Source organism: Gracilinanus agilis, chromosome 4 (genome assembly GCF_016433145.1).
Source record: "Gracilinanus agilis isolate LMUSP501 chromosome 4, AgileGrace, whole genome shotgun sequence".
NCBI lineage: Eukaryota > Metazoa > Chordata > Mammalia > Didelphimorphia > Didelphidae > Gracilinanus > Gracilinanus agilis.
Window position 1 is genome coordinate 209709147 of NC_058133.1, and position 24478 is coordinate 209733624.

General features: G+C 43.4%; 1 protein-coding gene across 1 annotated transcript; it reads right to left on the reverse strand.

Moving 5' to 3' along the window:
• Nucleotides 1-319: 319 nt before the first annotated feature.
• Nucleotides 320-23432, reverse strand: CDR2L (cerebellar degeneration related protein 2 like). Its single transcript, XM_044673685.1, has 5 exons — nucleotides 23354-23432; nucleotides 5922-6034; nucleotides 4687-4835; nucleotides 2746-2910; nucleotides 320-1238 (listed from the first exon to the last, which is right to left on the reverse strand). The coding sequence occupies exons 1-5, from the start codon at nucleotides 23430-23432 to the stop codon at nucleotides 338-340; spliced, it is 1407 nt and encodes a 468-aa protein (XP_044529620.1). The 3' UTR covers nucleotides 320-337.
• Between the last annotated feature and the right edge of the window lie 1046 nt (nucleotides 23433-24478).

Consider the following 24478-nt stretch of genomic DNA (forward strand, 5'->3'; position numbering starts at 1 on the left):
CTCCTGAGAAAGGGGGTCAGTTTGTCTTCCTACTTTTTGCTCCCCAGACCTCTCTCCCCATCCCAGGGATGGGGGAGCAGTATTCCTTAGGCGTCTCTAGCACCATCATCAACCACTGCGTCCTCTTTTGAGGATCCTCCCTTCCCCCTACCCTCACCCCTTGTAGGGAGCCTTTCCAGCTTGGAATGATGGCATCACACCCCAACTAGGAAGTCGGAAAGGGATCCCTTTCACAGAAAGCTAGAAAAGGAGGCGGGGCACCTTGTATCTTGGGGGGGGGGATGAGGGGGGAGGAGGGCTGGGGCAAAAACAAGGGGGTTTGGGGCACAGGCAGGGCTCACTTGCTACTATGGGTCTTGACCTTGGTGGCATTAATGTCTGCCTTGGTCTTCTGGATCCGGGAGAAAATCTCCTTGAAGAGGGCCTTGTATTCGGGCTGGCTCTGCTCCAGCCTCTTGTCCACCGCCTCCACGTGCTGAATGAGGCTCTTCTCGCCCTGCTTGCCCCCTCCCCATTCTTCCCCGAGGCCCTCCTCCCCGGCCCGGAAGTCGCGGCAGGAGCTATCTCTGGAGATGGGGCGCGAGGTCTGCACCCCAGCGTGCCGCACGCCATCTTTGTGCTGCCTACACTTGCTCAGCAGCTCCTCGTATTTCTCCAGCAGAGCATGGTACTGCTCGTCCACCTCGCGCAGGATGGACATGCCCCGCTTGCGCACGCTGTTGGCGTGCAGAATATAGTTGCCCAAATGGCGATTGGCCAGGTCCTTGGCCATGATGGCGTTGAGGGCCGTGTCGCTGCAGCTCTTGCGCACCGAGTGGCCGGGGGAAGCCGCCAGCGACGGAACACCGTCTTTCCCCGCAGTCCCATCCCCACCGAGCTCGGGATCGTCTGCCTCCGGGGCATTGTTGAGGGGTTCCAGCAAGGCCTCGGACAGGTTGTCCTCCCGGCTCAGGAGGTACGTCTTCACCTGCTTCATCTGCTGCAGTTCCAGCACCTCGGCCTCCAGCTCCTGCACCCGAAGCTTGCAGCCTTCCATCTCACACACGCGCCGCTCGAGCTCCGAGTATTCCTGGATGACCGAGGTGTACTCCCGCTCAGCCCGCTCCTTCCGCTGCTTCTCCTGGCTCACCTGGGAACGCAGGGAGCTCACAATGGCCTGCAGCTGCTCGTTCTCCCGTTCCAAGGGCTTTGGGCTCAGATCCGTGGAGGAACTATGCAAGCGGAAGCCATCCTCATACCTAGGAAAGGAGGCATTAGGTCAGCGAGATCACGGCAGGGAATCCCTTCCCCCAAAAATGCCGAACCCAGAAACCTTTATGCTGCAAACAATGCAAAGACTTAAAAATAGAAAAAACCCGACCTTCCTACTTAGAATCAATGCCGTGTAGGGGTTCCAAGGCAGAAGAACCCTAAGTGCTGGGCAGTGGAATTGAAGTTGATTTACCCAGGGCCACACAGCTAGGACATGTCCGAGACTAGATTTGAATACAGGGTTTTTGGGTCTGACTCTCAATCCACTGAGCTACTTAGCTGCCCCCAACTCCTCCGATATTCTTAAAGCATTTTGTCTGGATCCCTCTTTTGGCCCAACCACATTCCATTTTGTATTAAACTTATCTGTATACATTTGTATTTTCTTCTGTAATCTCTAGTAGACTGTAAACCCCTTATCTTTCTGTCCTCAGAGCTCAGCAAATCATTTGTATCACTTAATAAATGAATTGAATGCCATTCAAAAATACTTGTGATTGAGGCCTAGAGATGGGAGATCCTGGGTTCAAATGTGACCTCAAATATGTCCTAGCTGTGGGACTCTGGGCAAGTCATTTAACCCCTATTGGCTAGCCCTTACCGCACTTCTGCCTTGGAACCAATACAAGGTATTGAGTCTAAGATAGAAGGTAAGAGTTAAAAAAATAATAAAAAATGCTTGTGATTTATTTGCTTTGGCATAATATAAACTGGAGTTCAGTGGACTGGGGTGATCTCTAAGATCCCTTCCAACTCTGATAAATAAGGAATCCCAAGATAGTCTTATAATTGTGTACTATTATAGAATATGGTATCCTCTGCACATAGATCCTTTAAACTAATACAATACTCCTCTATTCAGCTGAGAAGGCCTTTCAGTCTATGGCTAGACAAGCAGTCAGATGTGTGGGAGAGAGAAGCTAAAAATTACTACTTGAAAACCACCCTCCACATACAATCAGGCATTCAGCAATGTAGAGGCTCCTTGGGGAAGGGAGAGAAGTAAAAAGCCCCAAAGACGGTATATTTCTGGGGATGAAGGAGAAACGGGGTAGAGGTAACTGCCATCAGAAAAGCGGGCACTGTGCAGAAGGGGTGAGTTGTACCAACTGGAATGTGGCAGAGTGTGGCAGAGTGTAAGGGGCAGTGGCATTGCCTAGGGGCAGCTGGCAGTTGTAGGGACAGTAAAAGGAGAAAGAGGGAAAGATGGCTAGGAAAATGACATGCTTAGGGTTATCTCAGTGGAAATAGTCTTTCAGGAAACCAACTGTCCCAGTTTAAGTGCTAAAGGCTTGTTCTTTCTGTTTGTAGCAGGCCAGGTCTGGAAGGCCATCCCTACCCATCTGTAGAGCTTAGCCTAAGACACTGAGTGAGAATCCTTCTGCTTCCCAAGACCTTCAAGTTATCAGTGGCCAAAGATGTTCTCCCCATTCTTCAGGTCCCCTACTCTGTTCCTGACCCCTTTCTTCCCTCCCACTTCTGTCTCCAACATACCAGGGGCTGGAGCATAATTCCTTAAGGCAAGGGAAGGTGTGGATGGTTCTCCGTCTCTCCCGCTTCTCTCTTCGGACCCGCAACTGCTCCAAGCTCCTCAGCTCCTCCACCTGTCCCTGAAGCTCTTCTACTTGGGTTTGAAGACTTTCTATGGTCTCTGTTAGGCTAAAAGATGAAGAAAAATTCAGAAAGCTGTGCTTAAAGGAAAGCATCCTAAAGGCCAGTTCTGTGTCTGGCCCTCATCCAGATGTAAAGGAACAGTGGATCAGCCCTGGGGTATGTGTATAGCCTGTCTCTTCTCTTCTTTCCTTTCCTCCCTCCCTCCCTCCTTCCCTCCCTTCTCTCTCTTTCTCTCTCTTTCTCTCTCTTTCTCTCTCTCTCTCTCTCTCTCTCTCTGTCTCTCTCTCTCACTCATATTTATGAATATATGTGCATTTACATAGGATATTTCAAAAGTCTTAGTATGCATATATGCACACTCTTTTATCTAGCTATTTCATATATTTATATATGCATATACAGATATCTAAGTAGGTATAATATAAAAATAAATTTATAGATATATACAAGGTATTTCAAAAACCTTAGTGTATATATATTGTAAGAGGGAGATTTTAGGTATTTTATAGATATATATTTAAAGTGTGGCCGCCAAGAATCAACAATTCAGATTGATTCCGTAATTAAAATAGACCCGAGTCAGGATCCGGTTTAACGTAGTTTATTTACAATTAGGAAAGTAAAAGGTAGGGAAATAGAGAGAGGGAGAGGCCAGTCCAGGCCTGCAGAGGCCTGGATGGAGAGAGAAGGTTAAAAGGCTAAATAAATTAGGCTGCAAGCCACAAGGCCTAGCAACCAGATAGGCTAGAGCCTACTTAAAGGTAGAGTTTGGAAACGCCAAGGTGGGCCTAAGGAAGTCAGCCTAACTTACCCACATGACCATTCTGAGTAGAAGCTGCCTGAGGTCTCCTCAGAGATCCTTCAGGGCCAAGTTCAAAGCGGGAACTCTTCCCAGGAAGTAACCAACATACTTAAAGAGATAGTGTCATCACTTCCTGTGGGCCACCTCTAATTCAAGTGGACAAATGGTAGCCTCTACACTGATTTGGACTACCCAAAGGGCAGTCCTTTGTTCTTGATTTGTTACATATTGTCACGTGTGGGTAACTCATCTCCCCTCCCCACTGAGGGAGGTGAGGATGACATCATCTCTATGCCTAGGGTAAGTAGAGTTTTGACTATGAATGGGCTAGAGCTAATTCTATTTACACAATATATATATGCATATTTCACACACACACACACACACACACACACACACACACACACACACATCTATCTACCTATCAGAACGTAAAACTGCACTAAGATTTTTAGGAATGCCCTGTGGAGCAGTTTAATAAGCACTGTGTATGTGCTTGCTATATGAACTCTTAAATGTGAGCTTGGCTTTGGGGAGCCACTTTCTCCATTTTATTATTTAAAACTACCCGTGCAATTAAAAAGTGCAATGCAAACCTGCCTCCCCCTCCCCTCCAAACAAATGACTCACTTTATAGATGTTATCTCACTTGATCCTCATAACTCTGGGAGGTGGTGTCGTTATTATCCCCATTTTACAGATGAGGAAAATGAGGCTGACAGGTTAAATGACTTGCTTAAAGTCTCACAGCTAGAAAGTATCTGGTCATAATCTGAATTCGGGTCTTCCTGATTCCCAAGTCCAGCAGTCTATCCATTGTGACTCTTGCTAGGCTGCCTAGATCTAGTTATCAGGAGGAAATTTTTTTCTCCAATTATTGGTCCAATATTTACCCAGGATCCCCGAATCCAGAGATGGAAACACACACACATCAGCACCCAGGAACATAGGCTCCCATGTAAACATGTCTCGCACACATATTTCCTCATGATGAAGATGTCACCTTCCCTCCATCTTACCTGTGGATCTTCTGCTGTGCAGCCTTACTCTCCAGCACCAGCTTCTGATTGGACAGCTCCAAGTCTTGAGCAGTCACATCAAGTTGCTCATACACCTTGGCATGCTGCTCATTCACCTGCCGAAGTGTGTCAAGCTGTTTTGTCAGATACTGGGTTGTGGGTGGTGGTGGTAAGAGAACAACAAAAAAAACAACACACCTTATATAGTGTTTTCAGGTTTGCAAAGTGCTTTACAAACATACACCAACCATTTGCTTCCCACAAGCCTGGGTACTAGTGTTAATACTATTATTCCAACTTTACAGATGGGGATATCAAGGCTCAAATCATACATAAATGAGGTGTTTGTGGCTATACAACCAGTAAGTGGAAGAATTATGATTTGAACTCAGGTCTTTACTGATATACATATATATAATAACACATTATTTTATATAATTTGTCAAATTATATAAAATAATGTATTAAATATATATTAAAACCCTTAGCTTCCATCTTAGAATCATTACTCTGTATTGGTTCCGAGACAGAAGAGTAGTAAGGGCTAGGCAATGAGGGTTAAGTGACTTGCCCAGGATCATACAGCCAGGAAGAATCTGTGGCCAAATTTGAACCCAGGACCTCCTGTCTCTAGGCCTGGCTCTTTATCCACTGAGCCACCTATCTCCCCCTTTACTGATATTCTTGGTGGAGGAACTAAGTGGTTTTATTAAAAAAACAGTGGGGAGGGGAAAGCTAGGTGGCTCAAATACTATTATTCCAATTTTACAGATGAGGACAATAAGACTTAAATCATACGTGAGTTACTTGTTTATGGCTATACAACTAGTAAATGCTAGAATTAGGATTTGAATCCATGTCTCTCCCGATGCTTTGGGTGGAGGAACTGAGTGGTGTATTAAAAATGGGGAAATACTGAAGAGGCAAAGGGTTTGTTTTTGTTTTTTGCCATGGTTCCTCAAAACCCTTTATTTACTTGCTTTTGGAGTATGATTCTGAAACAGATTAGGAGGGTGATGCAAAACTCCAATGAAAGTTTGGAAGTCCAAGTTATCCTCTAAATTTTGAGAGACTGGGGAGAGGGAAGGTGTTCAGAGACCTGATCAGTTTAAAAAAAAAAAAAAAAAGTCTTGGTTCCTTATGGTCCTACCAGCAATGCCTTAAAAGTGGAGGGAAGGAGGCAGAGCTCCTCATTCATTACCACCCATAGCTACCCAGTATCCTCACTTCCTTACCTCAATCTCCTGCACCTGTTCCTCATTGGTAGAATACATCTGCTGCAAGGACTCCTCAAGCTCTTTGTTCCGCTCCAACAGTGTTTTCCCCAGTTCTGCTGCCAAGTGTAGATCTAAGGAAGTTGAAAGTAGCATTCATGTTTGTAACCTTGGAGTTACCTTTCTCTCCCCCTTCCAAATCATTGATTTATTGAGGTCTGTTGAGTTGATTTCCTCAGTGTTTCCCATTTCTGTTTCTTCTTCTCCATTCTTGCTGCCATCAATCTCATGTGAAGAATGAATCAAAATCTTAAGTACCCCTACTTAGTACCTTTGTGCCAGTGACCTTTGGAGTTGTCAAGTTGTCACTCTAGCAAGTGACTTGTGAACTCTCCTACCTAAGTTTGATTGATTAACTTAAAAGTTGCTGATTGATAGGCAAAGAGAGTTGGATTCACTCTTCACACACATTACCATCCCTCTGGACTATTGCCATAATTTCTTTTTTTCTTTTTTAGTTTTAGTATCAGTTCCAAGGCAGTAGAATGGCAAGGGGTAGGCAAATGGGGTCAAGTGATTTGGCCAGGGTCACAGCTAGGAAGTGTCTGAGGCCAAATTTGAATCTAGGACCTCCAGTTTCCAGGTCTGGCTCTCTATCTACTTAGCCACCTAGCTGCCTCCTCCAACCTCTTAATGTGTCATTCCGTCTCTTGTCTCTTCTCCCTCCAAACTATTCTTCCTGTTGCAGCTAGGTTAATCTTTCTTAGACACTACGACGATATCACATCACCAGAATGTTGGTCTTTAGAGAACTAGATATTTTCTTTATCTATGGAAACTCACAACCATTTTATCTTATTTTTAAAAGATATTTTACTTGACTAATTATATGTAATAACAATTTTCCACATAAGCTTTCTGAAGCTCTAAGATCTCAATTGTTCTTCTCCCTTCCTGGAGACAATAGGAAATCTGATCTGGGTTATACATATATTATCATACAAAACCTGTTTCTGTATTGTCTATTGTTGTAAGCGAATGATCATGTAAAATCAAAACACCCAAATAAAAACCCAAATAGACTAAAGTGAAGAATCGTGTGCTTTGATCTGCATTTCAACTCCAACAGTTCTTTCTCTGGAAGTGGATAGCATCCTTTTTCATATGTCCTTTACAGAACCATTTTAAAAAATATAAAACTGCTCTCAGTATTATGCTTTCATAATAAATAGTAGTAGAATAAGTAGACAGAAAGTACAAAGAATCATATACTAGCTACAAGCCTTGCCGTTGCTGTTGTTGGGTCATTTCTTGGCAAAGATACTGGAGTGGTGTGCCTTCTCTTCTCTTCTCTGGCTCATTTTACAGATGAAGAAACCAAGGCAAATGGAATTAAGCGACTTGCCCAGGGTCATTCTAGACAGCTAGCAAGTATCTAAGCCTGAATCTGAACTCAGGTCTAGCTCCTCACTATAAGCCTTAACTGTTGGCATTTGTAACATTGTCTAAAGAGAGGTGATGTTATCTGGGGAGCTGAAGCATATCCATGTTGGCATTTTCAGAATAAATGAAACTAGAACTTGTAGCTAATTAGGATGGCTCATGCATTCTCCTTGTGGAGAAGTGGATAAAGCAACTGTGGAGATGAGTTGCATCACAAGCCCAAAGGCAACAGGTCACATCTTTTCATGGACACTTGACCATCTTGCCCTATAGCACCCATGATGAGCCTAAGTAATCAGAAAACACTGAACACAACTCCAGCTTCTCTCTCAACATCTGCTGCAGGAGAGAAGTTCTATGAGCTTGACAAGATTCTTCAAACTAAGCCAATATATGCCTTGACACTTGGTGACTTCTATGAGAAGACAGGCACAGATAAGAATGGTGAAAACCATGTTAGAGGGGTAAGTAAGCTAGGTGGCTCAGTGGATAGAAAGTCAGTCCTAGAGATGGGAGGTCCTGGGTTCAAGTCTGCCCTCAGATACTCTTTAGCTATGTGACCTTGGGTAAGTCACTGGGTAAGGGCCTGGGCCCTTACCACTCTTCTGCCTTGGAACTAATACCAGTTGGAACCAATGATTCCAAGATGGAAGGTAAGGGTTTTTTTTTTTTTTAAAAAGAGGAAGAAAAAACTATATTAGAAAATAAGAGTAATCCATATGGTGGTGCATACCTGGAATCTAAGGTATTGGCCTTTACCTTCCCATCAAGGCTGGTAGATTGGTGGAGCTCAGAAGTTCTGAGCTGTAGTGGGTTTGGCCAAGTGTCTGAACTAAATTTAATATTAATACAGTGAATTCCTCAGGGGGTTACCAGGTTGCTGAAGGAGTGGGACCAACAAACCCATGTCAGAAATGGAGGGAGTCAGAGTTTTCATGAACAGCTAGATGGCACAGTGAAGACAGTGCAAGGTCTGGGGTCAGGAAGATCTGAGTTCAAATTCAGGTTTAGATACTGACTACTGGTTGTGTGGCCCTGGTCAAGTCACTTGACCTTGTTTTCCTCAGTTTCCTCATCTAAAAAATGGGCTGGAGAGGGAAATGCCAAACTATTCCAGTCATCTCTGCCAAGTAAACCCCAAATGGGGTCATAAAGATTTGGAAAGGACTGAAAGGACTGAACAAAAAACTCTCTTGCCAATCAGTCTCCCATGAGTAGCACCTGTATTTCTATCCTGAATGAGAGAAAGTAGATGAAAAGAGAGAAGAAAGGAAAAAAGAAGGCAGAGAGTAAAGGAACTGTAAAAGTAAAGAAAATACAAAAATACTTGTAGCAGAACTTTTCATTGAAGCCAAGAAGTACATTTCCTCTCTGCAGAGGAGCTGGAGAAGACATTGATCCTTTAGAAACAAACACTGATCCTTCAGAAAATCTCAATGAGAATGATTTTTGTGCTTATTAAATCATCGATGAAAACAGGAAAAGGGAATAGGGTGGGGTGGGTTTCAAGCTTTTCTATAGCAGACCACATGCTCAAAGTCACATGCTAACAGAGTGGCACAGCAAACATTAGATTCTTTTGTGCTTGGTTGGTAAAAAACAATTTGATTTAGCAGAATAAACAGTCTTAAAGGCTTTCCTCAAACTTGATATTGCCCATTCACTTGTTTAAGTCATACAGCGAGGGTAGATATAACTACAGACATAACTTTATGTGAGTAGCGAAGCATGAGAAATGGAGACAGACAAGATGTTGCCTAGAATCAATGTTCTTACAGGAGAGAGTTAGGTGGTGAAGTGGAGAGAGTGATGGGTGTAAGAACTCAAGTTCAAATATGCCTTTAGATTCTTACTAGCTCTGTGACCCTGGGCAAGTCCCTTAACTTCTGCCTGTCTCAGTTTCTTTGTCTGAAAGACGGGAATAATAGTAGCACCTCCCTCCGGCTGCTGTAAGGATCAAATGAGCCAATGCTTTTAAATCGCTTGGCACAGCGCTGACCCACTGTGGTATATAAATGTTAACTTTTTACAAATCCATACTTTCTGTTTTAGAATTATACTTAAGTATTGGTGACAAGGCACAAGAGTGGTAAGGGCTAGACAATTAAAGTTAAAGAACTTGCCCAGGATCATACAGCTAGGAAGTGTCTGAGGTCAGATTTGAACTCAGGACCTCTCATCTCTATCCACCGAGCCACCTAGCTGCCCTTAAATGCTAACTATTATTATTACTACTGCTCAAAGTCCAAATAGATGAAGAGCTGTCTTTTGATGGTGGGATTCTCCAAATGCTCCTTGATAATTGTGTCAAACCTTGAGACTATGCAAAACTTCTGCTTTTCGAGTACACAGTCATTGCAATGAGCCTACCCATCTAAAAACCCACGTGGATGGAAAGTATGTGTTGTCCAGATTGTTACTGTTGAGTCATTTTTTGGTCATGTCTGACTCTGTGACACCATTTGGAATTTTCTTGGCAAACATAAGGGAGTCATTTTGCCCTTTTCTTTTTCAGCTCATTTTATGGATGAGGAACTGAGGTAAATAGGGAGAAGTGATTTGCCCAGGATCATACAGATGTTAAGTGTCTGAGGCTCAATTTGAACTCAGGAAGTTGAGTCTTAGTTCCAGGTCTGGCTCTCAAACCCACTGAGCCACCAGGAAAAAAAAATCACTTTAAAGTTTATACTAATTAATAACCCTCACTAATTATTAAAATTATAACTTCTTTGCCATTAATGGGGTAGATCTAGGGATCCACTCAAGTTTATTAATATTTATGAGCAAAGTAACAAATAATAAATTCAGGCAACTAGATGGAGCAATGGATATGGTACCAAGCCTAGTCAGGAGAACCAAAATTAAATCTGGCCTCAGACACTAGCTGTGTGATCCTGGATAAGTCATTTCACTCTGTTTGCCTTAGTTTCCTCATCTATAAAGTGAGCTGGGGAAGGAAATGGCCAACTACTCCAGTATCTTTGCCAAGAAAACCCCAAAAGAAGTCACAAAGAGTTGGTTGGGACTGAAAATGACTGAGCCATAATAACAAATAACACCATAAAACCATACATAATTATTTATAATATTTTAACAGTGAGAAAGATCACAGCCAGGTACCTCTAACCATCACTTCTACCCTTGACTTCTCGCTTTTGAAGCAGTCCTACAATTCAGCTTCTCAAGATACCAATTAAAGTCTCTCCTCAAGAATCCTCCTCTTGTTTATTTACAATGCCACATGCCCCCAAAATCTTCATGTCATTTTAAGCTTTAATAGCTTGAGATACCCTGTATAAAGATTACACATATCCCTCGAAGGAAATAAATTCTCTATATGCTGTTTCTGGCCACGACAGGAAAATGATATCTTCACAGATGACAATTAAAATTAAATTTCTCTGCAAATTATTAAAACCGAATCCCCACTGGCTCTTCTGGAAATAGTGGTTAAACTCCCACTGCCCCAAGTTCTAAAGCCTCATGGTTTTTATAGTCTGTGGAGAAGAGGCTGTTATTTAAACTGATGTTATACTTAGGTGCAGTGCCCAGATGCTAGCCCAGCAAGGGGCACCTGTCTTGGCAGCAAGGACCTACAGTGAATGTCCAGCTAGCTCTGTGAGGTGTGCTTCTTTCTGGCAAAGTTCTCTGATCTGTAATGTTGCCCAGTGAACTGCTGGTACTTCACTGATCTGGGGTAGCCCAGAACAACAGCACATTCACAGTTATAGTCAACCCTGTATTCCAGGTGTTGAATAGGACTTAGATTAAGATGGACAACAACCAGAGGGTACTCATGAGGGTGGTAAAGGACAACAGCAAGATTGTCCTGGCTGATAATCAATTGAAGGAACTGAGCATATTTGGAGATCCGTAGTTGTCTTTCGATCTCCATGCCTCTGCTTTGGCAGTTCTTCCTGGAATGTATCCCTTCCTCATCTCTAACTCACAGAACGTACACAAATACAAATATGCTCCTGTGTCACTTTAGAACTCAGGATGATGAGAATGAATATGTAGAAGTAGCTGGCTGAGGGATGGCTACTCCAGTTAGGCTGCTAAAACCTTGCTACAGGAGATTACTGGCTGGCTGGTCCTGGAAGCTACTTCTCCCTCTTGGTGGTCTATAAGAGGGAGGTTCAGTTGTTTTTCTTGTGGATCTTCTTATTTAGGACTTTATTGCTTCCAATGCTTTCTTTCTCTTGGTCTACTATCAATGGAGAAAGTGGATTTTTCCACCCTCCTCTTCCCCATCTCTCCCTGCCTCCCTGAGGCAATGATGGCTACAAGCTCATAGCAGCTGGAACGGGTGTTTTCCTAGTAAGCTCTCCCAAAAAAAGAGACTCGTAATTTTTGTCTGCCTTGCTATTTTCTTCCTTGCACAGACCAGCTGACTAGTCATCCCAAGATATAGAATTTATTGTTGTTCAATTGTTTTCAGTCATGTCAGATTCTTTGTGATCCCATCTGAGGTTTTCTTGGCAAGGATTCTGGAGTGGTTTGCCATTTTCTTTTCCAGCTCATTTTACAGATGAGGAAACTGAGACCAACAGGGTCACACAGCTAGAAAGTTTCTGAGGTTGGCTTTAAATTCAGGAATATGATCTCTATTCTCTATTCTCTGTATCACCTTGGCAATAACCTTGCAGATCAAGAGTTCCAGAATTTTGTGGCTGGATATTATCAGTCATAGGGAGGAGGAGACCTTGGAGAAATTCCCACCACTAGATTATCCTGTAGCTGTAAAGTGATTTTCCTTAAGCATAGATCTGACCAGGATACTCCCTACTCAATAAATTCCAGTTAATCTATTAAAAGCTTCTAGAATAAAATATATACTCCTTTGTTTAGCTCTCAAAGCTGTTTCCTCAACCTTGCCCCAATTCATCTTTTCAGCCTCACTGCACATAACTTTCCCACCCAAACTCTGCAATCTAGTCAAACTGGCTTTTTTTCTCTTTTTTTACACAACATTCCATATACCATCTCCATTCCTTTGTCCAGCTGTCCATAATATGCCTGGTATGCACACCCTCCATACAGAAGCCTTATTTTCAAGACACAATTCAAGTGACATTTTTTACATGAAGACTTCTGATTCTTTTGACCACTAGATCTCTCTCTCTCTCTCTCCCCTTTTCTCTGTTTCTGTCTCTGTCTCAAACTATTTAAACTATTTAACTGGTTCAGTTGTTTAGCCATGTCTGACTCTTCGTGTCCTTTTAGGGTTTTCTTGGCAAAGATACTGGAATGGCTTGCCATTTCCTTCTCCAGCAAATTACGGCAAGGAGAAGTTAAGTGACTTGCAAAGGTTCATACAATTAGTGCCTGAGCCTAGACTTGAACTCAGGGCTTCCTGCCTCCAGGACCAGTGCCTTATCATACATTGAGCCATCTAGCCGTCTCTTAATTAACTATTCTCTATATATTTGAGTTTATTTTCTTCATATTTATCGTGGATATATAGCTATCCCTTCTGTATCTCCAGGGTACCCCCAAGATCTGGAAAATTCATGTAAAATTTTTTGACCCTCTCTTTGTTCCAGAGAAGAAATCTGAATTTCTTCTTTCTCTTTTATGAGGTGTTTATAGTACCTTATTGTAAAATGTGAGTTAGGTATTTGGTCATAGGCTCTATGTAGGTTAATATTAAGATATCTGCATTTCTAGCCTTTGCGTGTTGTCTTCTCGATTTCATGTTCTTTTCACAAACCAATTTTTGACTAATTTTAATTAAAAAATAAATATTTTATATTTATAATATTAAAAGATAAAATATGTTGATATTATATGATACTATACACAAATTTTATGTATTTCTGAGTTTCTAAACTTTTTCTCTGTCATTTGCTGGCCTTCATGTGTCATCTCTGGCTTCCACAAAACTCCCCCCAATTTCCCATTTAAATTCTTATGCTGACACTCATAACATGTTGAAACAACAATGGGAAAACTTGGGATATGGAAGGGATAACTATCAGTTAATATCCCTGTCATCTTCCCCATTAGAACACAAGCTCCATGGGAGCAGGGATTGTTTCATTTGTTGTGTTTATATGCTCAGCAGGTAACCCAGTGTCTGGCACATGTTGATATTCAGTCATTTCAGCTGTCTGACTCTTCATTACCCCATTTGGTATTTTCTTGGCAAAGATATAAAGTAGTTTGCCATTTCCTTCTCCAGCCCATTTTACAGATGAGGGAAGGGAGGCAATCAGGGGGAAGTGACTTGCCCTCAGTCAAACAGTAAGTGTCTGAGCCCAGAATTGAACTCAGGAAGATGAATCCAGTCCTGGCACTCTATCTATTGACATGTAGTAGGTACTTAATGCCTGCTGATGGACTGATTGATAGTAGATTGACTAAAAGAAGCCCAAGAAATGCTCTAACTGGCCAGAAGATCTGGACCTGACAATGTGGGTCTTTGGTAAATACAAACATGAAAGATTTTTACTTTTTGTGGGGAGGTGATGAGTGTAATAGGCTCTTGGAGAGATTTGTTTTTTCTGGAGATGTTGTGAATCTTGAGTCGCCTGCATCTCGGATACTTTCTGCAATCGAGGAAAATGAACTACTTGCCCTATGCCTGATATATCAGAGAGACCCTGGCCAAGAACCACATCTAAGCTTTACTTTATTTTCATTTATTCATTTATTCATTTTTGAGGTCAGGTCTCCCTAAGAGTAGCTAGGTGGCTCAGTGGATAGAGTGCCCTGCCTGCAGTCAAGAAGATTCATCTTCGAGAGTACAAATCTGGCCTCAGACACTTACATCTATTGTGCAACCTTGGATAAGTCGCTTAACCCCTTTTTTGCCTCAGTTTCCTCATCTGTAAAATGAACTGGACAAGGAAATGGTAAGCCACTCTAGTAGCTTTCCCAAGAAAACCCCAAAATGAGGTCCTGAAGAGCCAGATATAATTGAAAGCGAGTGAACAACTCCTTATCTTGCTCAGGCGGGAAGCACAGGGGACTCCACAGGCCTGATAACAATACTGATTAGTAAGAGAGCTCTGGCCTGATCCTTTTCTTGCTGGGGCTGGTTTGCCCCTCCTTTGGCAGCTTGGTGGTCCTCCTCCCCATGATGGTTCCCTGCGTTGGTACCGGGCTTGGTGAGGATGCCCAATTGGCTAATTCAGTCCTATTGTAGCATGGGGCCTGGCACCACCTACTGCTACTGCTACTGCCACTGCCACAATCACCACCACCACCACCACTACCACCACTGCTACTGCCACTACCCCTGTCATTACCACTACCACCACCATCACTACTCCTATTACTGCTACTGTTGTTGCTATTGCTGCTGCTACTGCTACTGTTGTTGCAATTGCTGTTGCTACTATTAGCACTTAAAGAGCAAGAAAAAAAAAACTCTTTAAAAATATTCTCATTTGATCCTCACAACAACACTGGGAGGTAGGGACTATTATTATCATCCTCATTTTACAGATAAGGAAACTGAGGCATATAGCAGTAAAGTGATGAATGTTTTTTGGAATCAGACTGGGTTGTTTGCCTTTAGTTATTTTAATTATTAATTTAGTTATTGTCTCTTTGATGTTGGTCTTTGCAGTTGGTGTGGCTATGTAGGCATTACACTGATTTAAAAAACAAAAAGCATCCATCAACTTTATTCATTATCATCATCATCATCATCATTATTACAGAAAATGTTTGAAAGCAGAGAGGAAGAATGCCATCCTAGAGGAAGTGACTGGGGACTTCTGGGTGAAATGTTTCAGAGAAGAGAAACTTATTCAAGGGTCCTGAGAAGAATCCCTGGGGGACAAAAAGGATCCCTGAGTTGGGGTGTGGAGGTTGTGGAGTGTATATTTTCAGCATGTGAATATGAGATGGCCTGGGAAGGGAGGGCTGAGGAAAGCCAAGAACTGGGGCTAAAAAGAGGAACTGGCTAATCTGGAAGCAAAATCTACGGTAAAAGGTATTCTCTTAAGAGCCTGATTAATGAATTAAATTGTGTCAAGCTAATTTAAGCCATGAGTGTGCATCGATGTTTCGTGAACTACTTATTGTGTGAGGAGGAGCTAAGGCCATATATTAGCGACTAAGAATTTCCCTTTTTTCTGGCTGCGCATGTTCAGAAAGGAGCAAGCGGAAATGCTGTAAGTCTTCGGAGTCCAGGGAGTGGTCCTTGGAGGGGATAACCCATTAACGCAATGACCCTGATAGGATACGAATAGATAGCAAGAACCAGAGGAGACAGATTTTATCCCAGGGCAGTCAAGACCAGGGAGAAATAATAATAGCTCACAAGTGCTTCAAAGGCTTGTAAAATGCTTCACCTCCCTTGATCTTGCTGGAGTCTCACAACCCTGAGGTGTTATCATCTTCATTTTATAAGTGGGGAAACGGGCTTTCAGATCACCTCCATATTGTCTGCATACATCTAGCATGTCCCTAATTACTTTGTAAATTAGGTTGTAAATATTTGTTTACATATCATTAAAATATTTACATATTTTAAATAATTAGAATGTAAGTTCCTTAAAGGGCAGCTACTTGGTGAAGTGGATAGAGCACAAGGCCTGGAACCAGGAAGACCTTAGTTCAAATATAGCTTTAGCAGTGTGACCCTGGGTGAGTCACTTTATAATGTTTGCCTCAGTTTCCTTGCCAATCAAATAAGTTGGAGAAGAAAAAGGCAAACTACTCCAGGATCTTTACCAAGAAATCCTCCAGGGGATCATGAAGAGTTGGACATGACTGAAAACAAATGAACATCAATAAAGATGATGACAAACTCCTTGAAAGGAGACACTTTAAAAAAATTATGTTTCTTTGCAGCCCCAGCACAGTTTTCCTGACACAAAAATATAAACTCTTTTTTAAAAAAGGCTTTTTAAATCCTTCTTTTCAGTCCTAGTAACAACTCTAAGATGGAAGGGTAAGAGCTAGGCAAATGGAGTGAAGTAACTTGTCCAGGGTCTCACAGCTAGGAAGTATTTGAGGCCATATTTGAACCAAGGTCCTTCCAACTCCAGACCTGGTACTATTTACTGAGCTACTTAGCTGCTCCCTAACAGACTTAAAACAAAACAAAACAAAACAAAACCTTTACTGTCTGTCTTTTCTTTCTTTCTTTTTCTTTTTTATGAAGGCAATTCATTAATACATGAATTATATGCCACAGCCTCCCTGAAAGTAGATTCACCTCCAAAAGGAAGAGAAAAGAAGAAAATAAAATGAAGAAGGGTGGGAACCAGTGAGGCTCATTAAAGAGGATATGCTGATCAATACCACTACTAGGTCCAAAGAGATTTTTTAAAATGGGGAATGGAATGGACCTGTTTGTACACAAATATTTATAGCTGTGCTTTTTGTGATGGCAAAGAATTGGAAAATGAGGGAGTATCCCTTGATTGGGGAATGGCTGAACAAATTGTGGCATATGATGGTGATAGAATACTATTGTGCTATAAGGAATGATGAACAGAATGACTTCAGAAAGAGCTGGAAAGACTTATATGAACCGATGTAGAGTGAAATTAGATCATTATACACAGTAACTGCAATACTGTGGAATGATCAAATGTGATAGACTTTGCTACTAACAGGAATACAATGATCCAGGACAATTCTGAGGGACTTATGACAAAGAATGCTATCCACCTCCAGAGAAAGAACTGTGAGAGTAGAAATGAAGATGAAAATGTTTAATTTATCACTTGTTTATTTGGGTTTATGATGGGGGGGGTTGGTTTTATAAGATTACTCTCTTACAAATAATGAATAATAGGGAAATGGGTTTTGAGTAATAATACATGTATAACCCAGATTGAATTGCTTGTCCATGGAAAGACTCCAGGAGGGGGAAGGGAAGAAGGGAAGAAGACAACATGAATCATATAACCATGGAAAACTTAGGTGTAAATTTGTTACTGGAATAAAATAAAGGGGGAAAAAAGAGGATAAGCTGATACTGCCCAAGAGAACAGACCAGAAGTCTCCTCCAAGGACCTGAGAAATGGCAACTTGGTGTTCCTGGGCCTGGGATCTGAGATATCTGTGAGATAATACTAGGGGTGAGATACCAAGATTTCTCTTTTGATATTAAGGTTGTTTGATCCTCTTTTGCCACTAAAAAGCTCAAGGTCAGAGGCTAGAAGGGAAAAAGGGTCCATGATACTGGTATAAAGACCATTATCACTTCATGACTCAGCAGTCATTTTTTACTGAGAACGAAAGTGGTACCTACAGCCCTTTCCATGCCTGGTCAGGAGGTAGGGGAAAGTGTGTCTGATGCTTAATAATTAATAGCGTTTTCTATTTTTACAGGTGCTTGCGGCAGCAGACAGAGGGGACACAGCATGGATCTAGGATCTTTCTCCCTCCACCCTCCCACCACTAAGAGCAGGGACCTGCCTCAAAGTCACCTGGGTGATGGAATCTAGCCTAATAATCTATTTGGGCAGGACAATGAGGAGTAGCAGCCACATAGGAGGTAGGGTGAGAGGAAGAGAAAAGTCATTACTAGCTAAGTACTTCCCTACCCAGTGGATCATCTTGCTATAATGGATCTGTAAAACTTTTAGTCTGTAATAGATTTAAAAAGTGAACACTATCAATCAAGAGGAAAAACTGATTTAGTAATACCAACCAACTTATCAATTGTCTGACAACATATACAATATTCAGTACCTATAGACTCCTCATGAAGGATGGTTGGTAGATTGCCTCTAATCTTCACTGTGACCAAGCTTGGGCATTATAATTACAGAGGTCAGACTTTTTTTTTTCCTCAGAAAAGTAATATTTGACAATAAAACATTTGGTCTGCTTTTTAGGGATATTTCATTTCCAATAATCTGATTTTATGAGAACTCCCTCTCTCCATAACCCTTTCCATTCTTCATTCTTTCTTTCTATCTTCTATACCCAGAGATCAGGGGTATGGATTGATGGAGGGCCAGCTGATGGGCCTGTCATTACCATTAGTAAAAGAGTTGGATCCTGAGTAGTGGCATTCCATGAGATTTTGATCCTAGACCATTCTTAGGATGCTATCATCCAGTTTGGATTTCCCTTATGCCTTGGGTTCTTTGGCTGCTAAAAGGGTTGCTGGTATTATTACTCAGGGTTAGGTAGCTAGCTTGGATCATTTGGGGACTAGAGATGAAAGAAGTAAAGGTAATTTAAAGAATTACAGTAGAAGGAATTTCACAGGGTCATACATAGACTTTTAGAGTTGGAAGAGATCTTAGAGCTCATCAAGTCTAATGCATTCATTTAATTATTTTATGTCCCTTAGACATAAAATGTCTAAGAATGGATACCAGTATGTATCCATTCTGTCTTAGAATGGATACCAGTATGAGTTCCAAGGGAGAAGAGCAATAAGGGCTAGGCAATAGGGGTTAAATGACTTGCCCAATTAGGAAATGTCTGAGGCTAAATTTGAACCCAGGATCTCCTGTCTCCAGACCTGGCTTTTTACACTGTACAACCTAGTGGCCCCACCTTATACACTTAAAAAAACAAACAAACCCTCTTATCTTCTGTCTTAGACTAGCAGTAAGGGCTGGGCAACTGGGGTCAAGTGACTTGCCCAAGGTCATACAGCTAGGAAGTGTCTGAGGTCTAATTTGAACCCAGGACTTCCTGTGTCCAGGCTTGACTCTCTATCCACTGTGCCATCCCATTAATTTTATTATTTTTTAAATAATTTTATTTTGCCTCAATGTCACAATGATTACAATAATGTAGATGAAGACAGCAATAAAAGACTGCTGACCTCTAATAAGCCATAATGATCAATTTTGGTTCCCAAGAAGAGATGACAAAATGCACTTTTGTCCCTATTGGGAGAGAGAGGGGGGATTCCCGGCATAGAAAGCTGCATATGAAATCAGATGTTCTCTTTTTGCTAATTTTTACTTAACTGGTGTTCTTTGTTAAAAGGTTCAATAGGAATGAAGAAAAGGCATCAATAAAAAAAAAATTTATGGGGAAAAATAAGATTTAAGTTGGCTGATTTTTAAAAAGTTATCTAGAATTATGATGAAAAATGCTATCCTCCAGAGGAGGAACTGACATAGTCTGAACCCAGATAGAAGCATACTTTTAAAAACTTTTTTTCCTTGTTTTTTTTTTTTTTTTTTTTTTGGTCTGTGTTTTCTTTTGCATTCACCTTGAATCTGCAGCAAAATAAACATGAAATGCCCACCATATGGCAGGCACTGGACATACAAAAGACAAAAAATGAAAGTCCCTCCTGATGGTTTAGGAGATAGTGTTGGACTTAAGAGTTGGGAATACCTACATTAGATTCTTTCTAGTTGTGTGACCTTGAGGCAAATCTCTTTCAGTCTTAGTTTCCTCATCTGTAAAATGGGGATAAAAACAGTACCTACACTCCAAGGAGTGATTGTGAGGGTCAAATAAGATATATAAAGAGCATTATTATTATATAAAGGCTATATTATTCTATTTCATGAGAAGAGATAATATGAATATGCATAAATATATACAAAATTTACGTAAAATAAACTCAAGGTAATTTGAAAGCGGCTAAGGCAATAAATAATAGCCCATGATGATAATAATATTAACTGACAATTATACAGGGTTGGGGCAGGTAGGTAGCTCAGTGGATTGAGAGCCAGGCTTAGAGTCAGGAGCTCTGGGTTCAGATCTGGCCTCAGACACTTCTTAGCTGTGTGACCCTGGGCAAGTCACTTAACTTCAATTGCCTAGCCCTTACCATTCTTCTGCCTGGGAACCAATACACTATAATTGTAAGGTAAGAATTTTAAAACAATTATTCAGAGTGTCCTAGAAGCTTAAATAGATTAAAAATAGCACCAAGACTTTTGGGACCCCTTTATGGCATTTTAAGTAAGGTTAGTGCTCTTAAAAACCCTATTTGGGCCAAGGGGTGGCTAGGTGGTTTTGTGTATAGAGAATTAAGTTTAGAAGTAGGAGGACCTGGGTTCAGATCTGAACTCAGACACTTCCTAGCTGTATGACCCTGAACAAGTCACTTAACCCCAGTGACCTAGCTCTTACTGCTCTTCAGTCTTGAAACCAATACTTAGTATCAATTCTAAGACAGAAGTAAGGGTTTAAATCAAACCCCAACAAACCTGTGAGGCTGAGAAGGGAATTAAGTACTGTTATTTCTTACACATTGCAGGGAGGGCAAGGGGCAGTGGGGAGGTAACCCTTCGTTCTGGAAAAATCCAAGTGAAAAACTTTGACCCTCTTTAGTCCTCAGAGAGGAAGTCTGAATTTTTTTCTTTTTCTTTTATAGGATGTTTACAGTACTTTATTGTAGATTTGGGGTTAGGTATTCATTTCTGCATTTCTAAACTTTTTCTCTATCATCTGCTGGCTTTTAAGAGTGTCATCTATGGCTTCTCCAAAACTCTCCCCAAAGTCCAATTTAATTTCTTATGCTGATCTGTGATATATTAAAACAGTAATGGGGAAAGTTGCAATGTGGAAGGGATAACTATTTATTTATCATCTACTATGTGCCAAGTACTGTACTAAGTATTTTCTGAATATTATCTCATTCACTCCTCACAAAGACCTAGAGGTAGGTGCTATTATTCTTATTCATTGAGGAAATGGAGGCAATGAAGGTGAAATGACTTGCCTAGGGTCACACCATTAGTAAATGTTTGAGGTCACATTTGAATGCAGGTCTTCCTGACTTCAGGCCCAGTGCTCTATCCACTGGCCTCCTACTTAGATATTAAAGGAAGTAACAAGGGAGACAAACAACTTCAATATAGAAAAAGGAAAACTGAGCATCAGCTCCGTCCCCTGAAATAAGCCAGAATTCAGATCTGGATTTGAGTCTCAGATCTGCCATTTACTGTGACTATGGGTAAGTTCCATTACCTCTTTGGCTTTAGTTTCCTCCTCAGTAAAATAAGGAGATTAACCTATATAATCCCTTCCAGTCCCAACCCTATAATTCAATAAGGAACAGATAATAGGACTACTTGGTCCTTACTTTATTTGGAAGTGAATGAGGAGACTTACTTTTTTTCTCTTGAGTAATTTAACAGCTCTAACCTTCCCAGACCTAACAGCAGGATTCTATGGGACCATCAGCAAATCACTTAATCTCTTTTGGCCTCAGTTTTTTTTATCTGTAACCCAGAAGAACCAAGACTAAGGTGACTCTCTTTATTTCTATGGTTCTACAGCAGCCTCTTTTTTTTTTTTTTTTAAACCCTTGTACTTCGGTGTATTTTCTCATAGGTGGAAGATTGGTAAGGGTGGGCAATGGGGGTCAAGTGACTTGCCCAGGGTTACACAGCTGGGAAGTGGCTGAGGCCGGGTTTGAACCTAGGACCTCCCGTCTCTAGGCCTGACTCTCACTCCACTGAGCTACCCAGCTGCCCCTACAGCAGCCTCTTTTGATGGACCTCCCACTCATGATCCTGAAGCATGGAAGAAACATCCGGCACAGCTGGGCTGGGAGTACAGGCAGTTCCCATTTTTGTCAGTTCTCCAGAGTATTAAATCTCATTCCATTTCTCCAGCTCCCTCCCACATCTGGAATTCGCAGGGTGCCAAAGCTATCATTAAGGGTGTATGAATGGAAATAAAGGCAAACAGTAATATCATTAGCTTCTTCCTCCCCTCCACCCCCATTTGCCTTATATTTGAAGAGTTTGGAGTAGGGAGAGGAGAGAGAAAAACAATCTTAGACATCTTCAGAGCCTTCTGCTCTCTGCTTTCTTCCCAGCAGAGGATCAAAATGATCAAAACCTCTTATCTCCCCCCCCCCCCACACCCACCCTCAGCGGGGAGCCCACAAATCAGCAATCCTTGCTTGCAGGTCTGAACTTTGGAACTACTTAACTTGGGTCTTTCTGGGAACAAGGATGTGATCCTATGAGCCAGTGATTGGCTAGAGAAAGCAGTGTGAGATGAGATCCTGGGCATAAGAAGGAAGGAAGATACAGCCCAGGGGCAGGATCTATATAGAATCAACGTACCAGGAGCAAGATTGGCAATCATACCCATGCATCCCAGCTCTAACAAGAGACTAGCATTGTGGGCCCAAGACTGATGCCAGCTGCAATGAGTCTAAGCCATGGCCCTCTCTTAGCTCTCTCCCTTCCTGCTGGAAACACCCCCTCCCCCTTCCTGAATCAGCAGTGACGTCACTTCAGCCACCTCACCACCACCCCCTTCACCCAGTCACAGAGGCTGACCCATCCTGTTCCCCCTCCTTACAGAAAAGCCTGCCTCCGACAGTCCTCACTGTTCCCACTTTTTTTTTTTTGGCTTGATTCCCTTGGGATCCCAGTTGCCTCCCTAAGTTCCTGCTCTAATTCTGATAGCCCCAGCTAACCCCCTTCTCCCACTTCACATTTTTCAAACTGAATGGAGGATGCTACGGGCCTGACTTCGGGGTGCCCATCCCCTGACTACATATTGCTGACTTGCCCAGAGTCCTGAAAGGGGGTCTGTTGCATTCTCCGTAAGTTGGGGGGAACTTTACTGAGCTATAGCTGTTCTCCCAACCCAAGTGGTAGGGCAGCTAAGGGCAACTAGGAATCACCCTTCCCTTACACAAAATGTCACAAAAGGCGCTTCCCTTCCTCAAGTTTTCAGGCTCATCCCCTCTTTTTTTCTGACTCTAAAGTACCAAAGAGGCACTTAGGCAGGAGTGTCTTCTCGCGCCACCGCCGGCCCCCCCCCGCCCCCACTTGTGTGTGCACGTATATATTGGTGGTGGGAGCTGGACAAGAGGATGCTCCAGTCCCAGGACAACACTTGGGGGTGGGGCGTAGAGGGGCAAGAAGAGGAGAGGTAGAGAGAAGAGGAGGAGAAAGACAGGACTTCACGGGTCCCCAGCTGGCTGTCAGGTCAGGTCAACCACTGGCAGATCCCTCGCTTCCTCCAAGCAGGCCCCCAGGCAGCTTGGCCAGACTCATCGCTCTAGGAGCTTAGTGCGCCCCGTCGGACCACCCCGGTCCTTACCCGCGGCGGTCTGCCGGACAGGGAGCTCTCCCGCCCCTTACCGTGCTCCAGGTCCTGCTGGTCATACCAGGACTCCTCGTCCTCCCCGGAGTAGTCCTCCATGCCTCCGGCCCTCCGCATGGGCCCGTCCAGGACGGGCCGGAGCTGCAGCGTCCCTCCTAGCTCAGGGCCCGGGGCTCCGGGCCCGGGACAATGCGGCGTAGGCAGGCGGGGCCTCGGGAGAGTCGGGCGGCGGCGCCCCAGCCCGAGCCGCGACCCCTAGCCATCGGCCCCCCGGACGGGGCGGACGCGCCGGACTCTATAATCACCACCCCTCGCTTCCTCCGAGTCGGGCCGGGCAGGGCCCGGGAGCTCCGGGGCGGCTCGGGAGTCTTCTGCAGCCGCGGCGGCACAAAGGGGCTGGGGGGGCGGGGACGGCGGGAGAAGGAGGGAGGGAGGTTGGAGGGCGGGGGGAGAGCAGGAGAACGGGAGGAGCAGCAGCTCCTTGGTCCGTGCTCAGCGCAGAGCTGCTCCGAGGGATTCCCAGAGCCCCGGAGACGTTGCCAACGCCAACTGCAACCGACCGGCTCGCGGCCACCGGCTCAGTCCCGAGTCAGTTCCGTGGCTGGCGCCGCAGATCCCGCCAGCCCGCCAGGCAGCCCAGCCGGCAGCCTCTCTTTCCTCTCGGGTTCGGTGGAGGGGGCGGGGGAGGAGCCGGGTCTTGTCGCCAGACCTATCAAGAAGCTGTATGCAAAGCAGGGGAGGAGCCTGGAAGATGAAGGCTCCAGCTGTCAGAAGGTGGATGGGGTTTATTGGGACCAACTCCATCCCTCCTACCTCCATGCATCCCTCTACTTCTTACCAGTCCTTCTCTATTCCCAACCGCCAGCGCCCTAGTCCATCTCGACCTCACGCGTCTTCTTGCCTCCGCTCTCTTCGTCCTCCAATCACATCAGCAGCCCACCTCCCCATTGTGGGATCCAGATGCTGAAACATCAGGAGAGATGGTATTGTGCCAGGGGCTTGGGTGGGGCAACTTCTGACTAGAAAGCTGTTCTCGAGCATGTGCCAAGTAAGTCAATGCACCAACACTACCTACACCCCTGTCTCCCCATAAGACTCTCATGGAGAGACGTCAAGACCCTGAACCCAAGAGCCTTAGTATCCCTAAGGCAATCCTTCTAGCC

What these genes read in the sequence shown, in the direction of transcription:
- CDR2L (XM_044673685.1), bottom strand. Translation starts at nt 23,432, where the DNA reads ATGCGGAGGGCCGGAGGCATGGAGGACTACTCCGGGGAGGACGAGGAG. An exon ending in GCACAGCAGAAGATCCACAG is followed by an intron (nt 2,911 to 4,686) that starts GTAAGATGGAGG and finishes TTCATCTTTTAG; the next exon opens with CCTAACAGAGACCATAGAAA. An exon ending in GAATTATGCTCCAGCCCCTG is followed by an intron (nt 1,239 to 2,745) that starts GTATGTTGGAGA and finishes CTCCTTTCCTAG; the next exon opens with GTATGAGGATGGCTTCCGCT.